The 14,202-nt window shown below is 35.9% G+C and overlaps 1 protein-coding gene across 2 annotated transcripts in view; it reads left to right on the forward strand.

The window, feature by feature from the left end:
• Positions 1-14,202, forward strand: part of UBAP1 (ubiquitin associated protein 1) — a 53,418-nt gene that overhangs the window by 22,089 nt on the left and 17,127 nt on the right. For both annotated transcript variants that reach the window (XM_019734408.2, XM_074330652.1), the window contains exon 2: positions 6,124-6,164. In XM_019734408.2, the coding sequence (XP_019589967.2) occupies positions 6,131-6,164 (34 nt within the window). In that variant the 5' untranslated portion in view covers positions 6,124-6,130. The remainder of the gene's footprint in view (positions 1-6,123; positions 6,165-14,202) is intronic.

The raw sequence follows: 14,202 nt of genomic DNA on the forward strand, positions 1-14,202 counted from the left end.
CATCCATTATTGTCAATAAAGTCAAACATCTGTTACATCTCCATGCGGCATTTATGTGTTTCTTGTATTTTTACTTGTCTAGAAAGCACTGGTATATTCTTTTTTTCCTCTCTAAGGTCACAATCTTTTATTAGTTACATATTATGTTGTTTCTTTTTAGTCTTCTTACAGTTTTCTGCCCCCCCCTCACTTGATTCCCCCCCAGTTACAAAGTATTATGTATGTGTGTCAATCTATAGATATGTGCTCAGTATAGAAAACCTGGAAAGCAAATAGCACAATAGAAAAAACTAAAAGCCGCACTTGTAAACCCATCACCAAAATATAACCTCCATGATAAGACTGTTTCCATACTCACGTAGTAGACATCCTTTTCCAAATGGCATGGCCTGTTAGATCTTATTTCTGCAGGTTAGTGACTCGATTTAGATTTTCCTTTTTACCTTTCCATGAGATGAGGGTGCTCAGGAAAAATCTGATTGAACAAACAGTATTCCAGCTGAGTTCCAAGAAGAAATTAATGCATAAAGAAGCTTACTGGGGCTATTGAAATGCTCCGCAGTGTGAATCAGTGTACTCTTGACCTCTGTTGCTGGCCTTCCATCTTCAGCCAAATATGCTGATATGCAGCAGTCAGTAATAGGGAACTTTCTTCGTTTTGCATACACAGTTTGTGGACAGTGATAAGTCCTGAAAATAGTGTCTCTGGCTAATTCTCAGACTTGAAGAGACTGCATGCAAGGTCTCATAAACTCAATTCAGTGTTCACAGCCATATTCTTTTTTTTTTTTTATTTTATTTTATTAATTTTGTTGGGGTAGGGGAACAGGACTTTATTGGGGAACAGTATGTACTTCCAGGCCTTTTTTCCAAGTCAAGTTGTTGTCCTTTCAGTCTTAGTTGTGGAGGGTGCCGTTCAGCTTCAAGTTGTGCTTTCTGTCGTAGTTGTGGAGGGCGCAGCTCAGCTCCAGGTCCAGTTGCCGTTTTCTAGTTGCAGGGGGCACAGCCCACCATCCCTTGCGGGAGTCGAACCGGTAACCCTGTGGTTGAGAGCCCGCGCTCCAACCAACTGAGCCATCCAGGAGGCAGCTCAGCTCAAGGTGCCGTGTTCAATCTTAGTTGCAGGGGGCGCTGCCCACCATCCCTTGCGGGACTCGAGATGTTGAACCAACAACCTTGTCGTTGAGAGCCCACTGGCCAGTTCTGGGAATTGAACTGGCAGCCTTCGGAGTTAGGAGCATGGAGCTCTAACCGCCCTAGCCACTGGGCGGGCCCCTCTTTTTGTTCTTAAGTATCTTTAATCAGTGATTCAAAATTTAAGTTATTAGGTTATCTTCCTGTAGCATTTGAACTGAAGTGTCACTGAAGTGTCAAAATAGAACATTGTTTTTGAAGTTCCTGGTTGCTTCAGGGAGTTCTACATTTTTATTTGTGTAAAAGTTTATGAATGAAGAATGTGTGCTATTGTTATTTTTCCTTGATACTTTTTCTTTAATAGAAGCATTTATATTTTAATGGCAATTTAGGCTTGTTTATGACTCCGCCTCCCCCGAACATTTAGTTTTTCATTGGGGCGAATGTGTTTTTAGTCTTGTTCTGTGCACATTTTTTACCTACTTAAAGTAATTCAATCCAACTTGTAACAATCTTTTAAAACTTATACTTCCCATTTATTATATGCTTTTAATAAACAATTGCAATGCCATACGACCCATCTTTTGAACTTTCTATAACTTAATCCTTTTCCAAATTGAACTTTCAGATTATAGGAAGGAATTATAAAATAAATGGTTATAATTAAATATAGAAAGTTTATGAGGGAGCTTATAAATATCTATATCATTTGATTTTGCTTAGCTGTTTGAGGAAAAGAAAGTTGATCCTAAGTAGTTATTAAAATGTCTTTGATCCTAGAGAGACAGTGAAGTTTAACTGCATAGCAGACAGAGAAATCTTTATTATAAGTGACCAAATACAGATTTTTCATAATCTTATGGTTTGTGAAAAATAGGAGTTGCATTCAGCAGACTATCTTAATATTTAAAGAAAATCCATAGAAAATATATATTTTATCAGCTCTATTGAGGCATAATTTTGAAGAATGTACATCGTTTTATTTAGTAATAAAAAAGCTATATTTTAATTTTTATTTCTTTAATACAAATTTTACTTTGTTGCAGATAATACGCATGCTTTCACAAGAGGGCTAGGGAGGGGAGTTTCTGATTAGCATTTCCCCAACGATGTTGAACATGTAATGTACTTCTTGGTCATTTGTATATCTTCTTTGGAAAATTTAACTATTCATATCCTTTTGCCTATTTTCTAATTGGGGTATTTGTCTTTTTATTATTGAGTTGTAGAGTTATTTATATAACCTAGATATTATCTAGATATTATCAGATATATGGTTTGCAAATATTTTCTCTCATTCTGTGGGTTGTCTTTTGATAGGGCCTTTTTAAAAAGGGCATGGCCTTTTTAAAAAGGGCATGGCCTGTGGGTTGTCTTTTGATAGGGCCTTTTTGATAGGCCCTTTTCCAAATGGCATCTAAGAATCCATCTAAATTTGGTTGAACTTCTTTAAAACATTCCTGATGTTAACTTGTTTGCAAAATTATTTATTAAATCAGAGACTCAAGCAGCCTCTCCCAAGCCATTTACCTTTCAAAAAACAGCTGCTTCTTCAAATAGCTGATATCTCACAATATCAATAATTATTAGGGACACAGAGATGAAAACACTAATTTCCTGCATCTGTCTGTGAGCATAGTATATTCTTAGCTCTCATTGCTAGATGCTTAGATACTGCTTTCCCAGCAGAGATTTAGGAAAACACATTTCTGGTATGTGCATATGTGGCAAGGTTGAGGCTGCCAAGAATCTTGCTTTTGGGTTTAAAAGTCTCATTGTATTGTTGTGGTTTATGTACATTATGATAACCCTGAAGCCTATGAGAGCCTATGAAATGTCTTCTGCATATATAAAAAGCTTAAATCATTTTCAGTATGGTTTTTTAGATCTTTGAAAATTGGTGATCCACATCCTTTATAAATTTAATTCTATTAACTAGAGTATCAACCAGACTACTTCATCCCCACATCATGATGAAAACTGAAACTTTTAAAGTAAAGCTTTAAGGAAATTATAAAATAATACCAATTTGCCATAAAATGTTTGGAATCCAAAAAAAAAAAAAATGAATTATTCCCAGTCCTACCACCTAGAGGCAACTCCTTTAAATATTTTTAATGTATTTCCTTCTGTTTTTTTCTTTTCACTAATTTTAAAATATGTCTTGTTTCTTTTGAAATCTGAGAATTCTTACTTTTTACATAATACTTTTTATCCTTAAAGGGGTTTGTCTTCTACTCAATGTTGTTATTAACTCCATAGCTTTTAACTAACCAGTGACTATCTGTGAGTAAGGGAAATGGCATGATAATTGTTTGCTGTTGACACTTTAAACTGCCCTTGAATGACACTTGATATGAGGACACCAACTCTCTGAGGTCACTAGACATTAGGACAAATATATGCCTCTTGCTACTATTATGGCATGAGTTTTTGCCTAACATAGGACTGATGGATAAGTTGGGATGTAATATAAGCTGGAGAAATGCGTCTATGAAATGGCCTTGGCTAAGTTAGAATCAGGAGTGGGCTATTATTGGAAGTGGTTTGTTTTGTTTGCATCCCCCCCCAAAGTGAGTTAATTTATTATCCTACAGATTATGAAAAGTAATGAATAAAATTCTCTTTTACCAATAAGTAAAATTGTTAGTTATTCATTAAGCCGTTTTGAAAGGGAAAAGATGTCACTCATCTTTTTCTTTCCTTTTCTGTATACCTACCTTAATAATCATTCTTTAGTTGCACAGCTTTGCAAATTTAGAGCTACTTTTTTTTGGTAAGAACTATTGTTCTAATTCACATGCCATACAATTTACCCATTTAAGCATACAATTCAATAGTGTTTAGTATATTGACAGTTTTGGAACCATCATCACAGTCAGTTTTAGAACATTTTTATCACCCCTTAGAGAAGTCCTGTACTTGTTAGCCATGGTGACTGCATTTTAGAAACTGTCTTAGCCTTGCTCTGTGTCTTCTAAGTTTAGAAGATATTTTACCAGTTAAAGACATAGTATTAAAATAATGTTATTTGCATTTTTCAACTTCTTTTTGTAAGCGAAGAGATATAAACTAATTTATTTACTTTTGTTTTTTGCTTTTAAATAGGAAGAAATCCATTGTTAGAAACCATACATCACTATAGAAAACCCTTGTTCATCATGCAGAAAGCTTACTAATAGAATTTGGTACAGCTGTATCATTTATTTTGGATTTTTATACTTTAAAAATGAAATTTCATTCCATTAGGCTAGGTTAAAATGTTATTCGTATTATTTACTGATTCTATTTAATTTCAATGTGATGGGTATATATACTTTAAAAAAATTGAGGTGTAGTTTACATATAGTAAAATTTACAATTTTTAGTTTTTAGTTCTGTTAATTGTGACAAATGCATATAGTAATGTAACCAGTAGTAGAATCAAATATAGAACAGTTCCATCAACCTCAAAATATTCTTGTGTTTCCTTTCATAGTCAGTTCCTTCCCCTACTATCAGTCCCTGGTAGTTAGATTACTTTTTTGTCCCCTATTCCAGAATATCATAAATGGAATCACATCGTATGTTAATCTTTTGAGTTTGGGTTCTTTCATTTACCATGATGCAGTTGAGAGCGTCCATGTTGTTTTGGTGTCTCAGTATACCACACACAATTCACACACTTAAAGTGTACAATTCAGTGGCTTTTAGTATATGACATTGTGCAGTCATCACCACAGTCACTTTTAGAACATTTTCATCACCCCAAAAAGAAACCCTGTAGCCTTTAGCCATAATCTTCCCATTCCCGAGTTAATTTTTTTTATATATGGTACAAAGTATGGATCAAGGTTTGTTTATTTTTTTGCATCTGAATGTCTGGTACCATTTGTTGAGAAGCCTGTCCTTTCCCCTTTGAATTGCCTTTGTACCTTTGTTGAAAATCAGTTGGCTATATGTGGATGGGTCATTTCTGGACTCTGATCTGTTGGACTATGTAATATCCTTATGCCATTTCCACAGTCTTAATTACTGTAGCTTAATAGTAAGTCTTGAAGTTAGGTGGTGAGTTCTCCAACTTTGTTCTTTTTCAAAATTGTTTTGGCTATTCTGTTTCCTTTGCCGTTCCATGTAAATTTTAAAATCAGCTTGTCAATTTCTTTAAAAATTCTGTGCAGATTTTGTTTTGAGTAATTTTCACAAGATGCAATAGATGCAATATTCTCACTTTGTTTTTTTAAACTTTCAGTGGAAAATAGATCATTTTCAGTATGATGTCTTGCAGTATACTATAATGCAGGCTAATAGACACCGTACCATAAATTCATATAGTTAGCCTTTAATTTTTTTCTGCTTATATCTTAGGTTAGTTAAAGGTATAAACACCATATCAAGGGAGATAAACTTTTGGGTGAAGAGCTCAGATTATTTGTGTAAGAAAAGACTTTGTACCTACTTATAAAAGGGCTGAAAGTGCCAAGATAATATTAAGCTAGATGTGTGATTTTATAGGTTCTCCCCCTTCATTTTTTTGAATTTTATACAAAATTAAAATGGTACAAAAGGTTGTATGTCATTCATTCTCCACTTCAGAAATTTCAGTCTTAACAGTTATAGTTAATTGCTGGTAAAAGGTCTATATTTGCATAACAATAAAATGGGATAAGTTTCATAATCTGTTGATATATTTGTAGTTTATATCAGGAAGATAAGTAATTTTTTCCTTTTGATAGTTTGCATGTAAATTGGTCAGTGGCTAGTTTGCTGTTCTGATTTTTTTTTTTCAGAACATGAAGATTTCAGAAATATTTAATTTTTCTCTAGAAAACTAATTTTTCCCCCTTTCTGCTTGGAGACTTTTGGACTGAGATGTTTGAGGACTATGTCAGTCCTGCTCCTTGTATGTCGTCTTCTAGTTTCCTTATTATAGTTTAAATTTTCTTGTAATGATTTGTTTATATCTCCTCAAGGCATCATGAGCTTAAGAAATATTTCTTTGTTTTTCAGGTTCTAAATGGCTTCTAAGAAGTTGGGTGCAGATTTTCATGGTAAGTAGACTGTTAGATATCATGCTTTACGTTATGATTTGATCAGAGAATTTGAAATCACTTAGCATTATTTATAAGTACCCCTTTGTTTATTTAAGTGAGCAGCTTGAGAAAAATAAAATTGTACAACAGTTTAGCATATCTATTCCATAGGATTTCAGATAACTTTAATATTGAAGTAGTTCTTCTATGGTTATTGTAGTTGAAACTACCAGAGATGGATAGGGAGCCTACCTGTTTTTGTTGTTCCATAGCCATATTTTGTAGTCACCAAGGGAATAAGAAGTCCCATCTCAGAGGTGAAAAATTCTAAGCCTTTAGTAAATAATGTTTTGGTTTAGGCCCTCCCCCCATAAAAGGACGTAATATCCTATAAATAAACCATGATCAGTAGATCAGTATATTACAGAAGTGCCATTAGTAGTAATTACAATTTTGCATTAGAGACTAATAGTTTCTCTTTTTCTAACGTGTCACCTTCTAAAATCGAATATATTAAAAAACTTTATTTTCTGTATACGGGAGGAATGGTGGTGCCTAAGAAGTTATAATTGGACCCTCTTTTTATACAATAAGAATTCAACATCAGAAATGTCCAAGTAACACAATTATTATTAAAGAGGTTTTGAAATTGATCTTCATTTTAAAAATCATGTCATGCTAAGAGTGATTTGCTAGACTGCTTGGCAACTTATGAATCTGCTCTTCTGATCTACAAATGGTTGGTTGATGGTATCACTCAGCTGAGGCAGGGTGGTGCAGCAGTCACTGTGCTTTTAACTTGCTTATATGTTTTCTACAGCAGCTTTCATATTTTGATCGCCATTGTGTATATACTTACATTACTTGCATATATTTTGTTAAATCCTTTGGAGTTAAATCATTCAAACTCTGGAATTTGCATTGTATGTAACAGGTCAGGCATCACATCTTCCAGGTAAGTTATATCCTATTTAAGGATTATTACAGAGCTCTTTCAGACTACAGTAATGCACTACATAACGACGTTTTGGTTAACAACAGACCGAATATAGGATGGTGGTCCCATAAAATTATAATGGAGTGGAAAAATTCCTATCGCCTAGTGATGTCATAGCCATCATGACATCATAGCATAACAGTACATTTCTCATTTGTGCTGATTCTGGTGTAAACAAACCTGTGCTGCCAGTTGTATAAAAGTATAGCACATATAATTATGTATAGTACATAATACTTGATAATGGTAGTAAACGACTATTACTGCTTTATGTATTTATTATACTATACTTTTAATCGTTATTTTAGAATTCACTGATTTATATTTTTAAAAGTTTGCTGTAAAACTGTGCCGTGTTATGTGGCAGCAACCTCATACATCTCATGCTGACAGCATCTCTTGGTTGCATAACTTTCTCTTGTGCTTGATTTAATCTCATGTTGTTTTGCTTATCATGGCCCCTAAATATACAAAAATCCACTTTTAATGTTGCCAGTAAGAGGCCACACTGAGTCATTGATCTGGTAATGAAATTAAGAGTGATCAAGGATTATGAAGGTGGAAAATCAGTGATGGTTGCTGCTCATCAGTCAGGCATGTCTCATTCCAACATAGCTACAATCTTTAAGAACAAGAACAAAGTGACAAAAGCTTTTAAAGGATCTGCTTCATTGAAGGCAATGAGACTAGCAAAAATTGAGAAGGGCCTATGTCAGACATGGAGAAACTTCCAATGACCTGGATTGAAGACCAGGCACAGAAGCATATCCCTCTCGGCACTACAGTGGTCATGACCAAAGCAAAAAGTTTGTTTGCAATGATGAAAGAAAAGTCTGGACTCAACTACAATGTTGAGTTTACTGCTAGCTCTGGGTGTTTTAACAATTCAAGAATTGTTATTCATTACATAATGAAAAAATGAGTGAGTCAGAGTGCTGATGTGAAGGCAGCTGAAGACTTATTGGAAACTCTAGATGTGCTGATTGTGGAGGAAATTACTTTCCAGAGCAGATATTCAATATAGATGAAACCTCCCTATTCTGGAAACAGATGCCTGAAAGGACTTCCATCCATTAAGGAGGCCAAGTCAATGCTCGGTTTCAAGGCTTTTAAGGACAGGCAACAGTCTTGTTTGGGGGCAGTGTTGCAAACTAAATTGAAACCCTTTGTGATCTGGTACAGTGAGACCCCCAGGGCTTTCACACGTCTCCATAAGCACACATTGCCAGTCAGTATACTGTGAAAAGTCATGGGTGACCAAGCTCCTCTTCCAAGATGCCCTCCTGGATTGCTGTGTCAGCAAAATGGGGAAGTACCGTTTGGACAATAACATACCTTTTAAGATGGTGCTTACTGTTGATAATGCTCCCGACATCCTCTTTATTGGTGATCTTCATCCCAACATCAGTGAGGTTTCTCCCTCCAAACACCACCTCTTTGATCCAACCAATGGATTAAGGAGTTCTAGCCGCTTTTAAGGCCTACTGCCTGAGGAGGACCTTTGCCCAGGCTATTGCTGCAACTGAGGAGGACGTGCAATTCTGGAAGGATTACAGCATCTATGACAGCACCAAGAACCTTGCTTGGGCTTGGGGTGATGTCACCAGGAGTGTATGAATGGCATCTTCAGGAAGACACTCAAGAGGTTCATCTATGACTTCAGAGGACTTGCCAAGCATGAGGAGGCTGCGAAAGTCAACAAGGCTGTGGTTGAGATGGCAAACAACTTGAACTTGGGTGTGGGTGAAGGTGACCTGGAGGAGCTCCTGGGGGTGGTTCCTGAGGAATTGACTAATGAGGCGTTGTTGCAACTGGAACAGGAACACACAGCTGAAGAGTCAAGAGAATGGGAAACTGCAGGAGAAGAAAAAGAAGGCCCCCGTCCCCAAGAAAATTCACAGTGAAGGGTTTAGCAGAGGCTTTTGCAGACTTCAACAAGCTCCTTAAAAAGTTGGAAAACATGGACCCCAACACCGAAAGGTTTTCATTAAGAGGAATGTTTATGGTGCATTATCTGCCTAAGAGCAAATCTGTGATAAAAAAGAAACCAATAAAGCAAACCACCACGGACATATTTCTGAAAAGAGTGACACGTCCTTAAGAAGAGCCTGCGGCAGATCCTTCAGGAGGTGTTGCACAAAGAGGCATTGTTGTCATGGGAGATGCCAGCGGGGTGTGTGTGATTGCCCCGGAAGGCCCAGCGGGACAAGTTGTGGAGGTGGAAGACTGATACTGATGCTCCTGACCCTGTGCAGGCCGAGGCTAATGTGTGTCTTAGGCTAATTTGGGTCTTAGGTTTTAACAAACAAAAGTAAAAAGTAAAAAAACAAAATAATTTAAAAATAGAAAAAAGCTTATGGAATAAGGATATAAAGAAAATATTTTTGTACAGCTGGTTTAAGCTAAATGTATTACAAGAGAGTCGAAAAGTTAAAAAAAGTTTATAAAGCTAAAATTACAGTAAGCTAAGGTCAATTTATTGAAGAAAAAAAATTTTAAATGTAGTGTAGCCTAAGTGTACTTTGTCGACTTTGTGAGTCGACAGTAGTGGACAGTAGTGGACAGTGATGTCCTCGGCCTTCACATTCACCCATCCCTCACTCATTGACTCACCCAGAGCAACTTCCGGTCCCACAAGCTCCATTCATGCTAAGTGCCCTATACAGGTGTACCATTTTCTATTTTTTATACCATATTTTTATTGTACCTTTTCTCTTTAGATATGTTTAGATAGACAAATACTTACCATTATGTTACAGTTTCCTACAGAGTTCAGTACAGTAACATGCTGTATAGGTTTATAGCCTAGGAGCAACAGGTTGTACCATACAGCCTGGCTGTGGAGTGGGTTATGGCATCTGTGATACTTGTACAGTGATGAAATCACCTAGTGATTTCATGCGTATCTCAGAATGTATCCCTATCTTTAACACGTTGCGTACGGATCACGAGAATCTTCACGAGGGATTTAAACCCCGCCGTACACAATGTGTTAAGCAACCCATGACTGTATTCAAATGCTAGTAACAGAGGCAGATCTGAATTTTGCTTCTGCATCCCTTTTTCAGGGGAAAAGAGAGGACAGAGCCAAGGATAGAGGAAAGGCCTAGGGAAAGAAAATAGCAAAAATTAAAAATTTAAACTTATAATTTTATTTCAGAAGGAAAGCTTCCAATCTTGAATCTTAGGGAACTCCTTTTTTGATTGGAGTGAAAATAAGTTGGACCCCAGGTTATGTGTTCCAGTTAAACAATTTAGAGAGAAGGTTGTAATTCTGAAGTTATCTGATCAATAAAGACTTAAGAACGTCCTGTATCTCCTTACATTCCTACCAAAATTTTATTGTTTATATGAAACATTCTACCTGAGTAAAATTTGAGAAAAAGATTTTCTTTCTTTGGCTTCTTCTGCTTTAATTTGCTTAGCTCCTACTTGAGTTTCAGTGGCTTTTATAAGGTTTTTAGAGTCAAGAATCTTATTTTTAGATATCTTGTAGTTTAAGTGATAGAAATTAAAGGAAACAGTTGGAGAATGTTTAATAGGCAATCTTATAGGTATCTGAGTTCCCCCTGGCCTTACAAGGCTGAAATTAGAAAGCCAGAAACCCTAGGCTTTCTTATTATAGTACTTCCTCTCTCTCTCAGAAAGCTAAGTAAATAGCCTTTCCTCACTGCTTTTCTCTGCAGATGTGCTCCATTTTTATTCTTCTGATATATGGATTTGCTGTCTTGGCTTGCTTGTGTAGGTAGAGTGCACGGGGCCAAAAATGGCCACCCCAGTTATGGTGCTTCTTGATCTTTCAGCCTAAGTGGCTAGCATCATATAGCTAGAGTTTTTGCATCTTTTGGTCAGGGGAGTATCTGATTTGCATAGCCTAGCTTATGAGCCTGTGGATTGGTTCCCCCTAAATTAGGTATTCTCTGAGTGGCCCATTGGGGGTTAGTGGGTGTATATGTGTGTGTAAGTCTTTTAGGGCATTTGAGATATGGACAAGGAGGTAACAGCTGCTCTCGTGACTGGATATGAAAAAGCTGTTTTTCTATTTAAATATTTGGGCTGACTAGATCTTGTGCTGTGCTACCTTATGACTCGTATTTGATTTATCCTCAAGTTTATTCTTTCCAACTGAGGTTGAACTTCTTCCACTGTCACTAATAACCATATATGCCTAAATAACATAATGAGAGATATAAACAGTTATTTCTCAGAGATGTTTGAAAATATTGTCCTTATATTATGTAAATTGCAAACTCTCAACTTAGTTTAAATCAGGCCTTTCTTGGATCCTGGTGCTTTAAAATGTCAATCCTCTTTAAATTTTAACTCATTTTCCATTCGTTTCATCTGAGAAAAAAAGTTATTTTCCAGAAGTGATTTTTAAAGGACTTAAAAAAAATATTTCACAAATAAATACTCTTTTAATATCTGGAAACATCTTGAGATTCTAATTTAAGAAAACATGTCTCTATAATTGGACTTAATAATAAGTAAACTCCCTTCTTTGATAGGCCAACCTGTCCTATTTATGATCGTTAGCTAACTTCTGAAGAGATTCATTTTGTCCTTGGTTTAATTTTGACTAAGATACTGAAATACTTTTTATGCTGAGTGATAGAAAAAGGTATTTTATATTATAGAAAAGGTTTCAAACGTTGGTCTGTTAAAATGCTTTACAGTATAGAGAAGTTGGCCATCATTTAATCATTGTTCTCCTGTATGTAACATGGCGTTCCTCTACTTTCAAGATTTTTTCTTTATCTTTTCAACATACTGACTATGATAAGCTTTGGTGTGATTTTCTATGTATTTATCCTGCTCGGAGTTAGGTAAACATCTTGGATCTGTGGGTTGATTTTTTTTTTTTTAAATCACTTTTAGAAAATTTTCAGCGTTTACCTCTTACCGTATTTCTTCTGCTCCATTGTCTCTTGTCTTTTTGAAACTCCAATCACATATGCATTTGGTTATTTGATAATGTTCCAGAGATCTCTTAAGGCTCTGTTCCATTTCTTTCCGCTTTTTTTCTCTTTGTGTTTCAATTCAGTTAATTTCTTTTGAAAATTCAGTTAATTTTCTTCAAGTTCTCTGATTCTTTCCTCTGCTGAGCATTGTCTTCTGATTAGCACATAGCCTGGCTTATGAACTATCAAAATTTTCTTCTGATACTGCGTTTTTCATTTCTAGCATTTCCAGTTGGCTCTATATGTCCATCTCTGTTGAAATTCCCCATCTGCTCACATATGTTCACCCTTTCCATTAGGTCCTTTAACATTTTTATTATAGTCATTTTGAAGCTCTAATAATTCCAGTATCTTGGCCATCCCTGGATTTGGGTCAGATGACTGGATCACAGTTTCTTCTTTGTGTGTCTTATTTTTGATCGAATGCCAAACATTGTACATTAAAAAGCTCATTTTGTGGGTTATCTGTCTTGTTTTTGTAGTTAGGGTCTGAATAACATTTTCTTGCTTCTTCATATCTATTAGCACATCTCTATGCAATCGTGTGTGTGTGTGTGTGTGTGTGTGTCTTATCTGTCTGTGTATCTGTCTAATCGATCTTGCAAGTGTTATCCGATTTAGGCTTTAAGGTAGTGATACCCAATCATGGAATTACAATTTTTCACTTAATTTTAAGTTTGATATAGTCTTTTCCAAAGACTTCAGTTTGAATCCTTAACTTGAATTAACAATAAAACCTGAATTAAGCATAATACATTTGCTACCTTCTATTAGGAATTTCTCCCCCATATGGAATTGTACCCCCCCCCCCCCCCGGAAAAACAGGCAGGTCACAAGATCATAAGCATATTAGCAGCTTAGAAAGAAAGAAAACAGAACGAATCCTTCCCAGAATGTATCCTGAGTCATTCCACAGGCAGCGCAGGCTCTTCCACCGCCCAGCAGGGCTTAATGCAAAGCGATGTGCAGACCTGGCTTCAGGAACGGTCACCAGCCAGTCAGCAGAGATACTCTTTCTAAACTGGGTAGAGGAAGATGGACTCAGACATTTTAGAAAGATTTTCAGTAATAAAGACTGAACCCAAAATGTATTTGGGGTGAGCCAGGAAATTGTTAGCCACAATGCTAACAATTTGGTTGAGTTTTTATTGAATCTATTTAAAAAATAAAATGTATTGCGAAACAACGGGAATTGATATGTTTATCAGGTATTCTGATGTGTTGGATGAAAATGAATAGTTCCTAAGGCATAGTTGGTTATATTTGCAAATATTCTTTGTAATCCTCACAGCATCATGATTAATTATACTGATGGTTGTATTTGTCCATTATTCAAAAGGTTGTTTTTTTGTTGCCATCTCTTTAAATGCTTTTTTTGCTCTTTATCCCTACCCCTCCTCCCAGTAATCACACAACTGCTCAATCCCTGTTACCAAAGTTTAAAGGACTAAGGGAAGGTTAGGGGATGTGCTAAATCACCTGGGCATTGGCTTTGTTTGTGAAATGAAACTGCTTTTTAAAGCAGATACCTGTGACTGGTGCTAATGTAGGGAAACAGTTGTTTTAAAGGTGGTCTACTTGATCTTGTCTGTCCCTAAGCCAGGGGCCTCGTTCCATTTATAGAATATTAAAGTCGTCAGTGTGTCCAAAACGGTCATAGATTCCTAACTGAAAGGTAGGCAAGGAAACTGAACACCTTTCTTGAAAGATATACCCATTTGGCTCAGATAGCTTATGTATAGTACTTTTTTATGGATAGTTTTCCTCTCAACTCCCAATTAGCAATCTATAACAGAATTGTTATTTAAGAAAATTTTATTAGTATTAATGTGGATAGCTTTTCTTATACTTGTATATCATATATGCTTGTGTTACTATGGATAGGATTTTTTATAATATGTGTGTAACGTATAACCTACTTTGAATGTATACTTAAAATTTTCTTAAAAGTCTTAATTTTGTGATTTTTTAAAAATGTGATTGTATTCTTTGCAGTGCTTCTTAGAAAGTGCTAATTTCAGTTTTGTTTCCAGTTAATCACGGTATTAGCCAAAGCTGGAATCTAACTTTTAGTAACACGTCAGCACCTGTTTTCATG

Source organism: Rhinolophus sinicus, linkage group LG04 (genome assembly GCF_036562045.2).
Source record: "Rhinolophus sinicus isolate RSC01 linkage group LG04, ASM3656204v1, whole genome shotgun sequence".
NCBI classification, from domain to species: domain Eukaryota; kingdom Metazoa; phylum Chordata; class Mammalia; order Chiroptera; family Rhinolophidae; genus Rhinolophus; species Rhinolophus sinicus.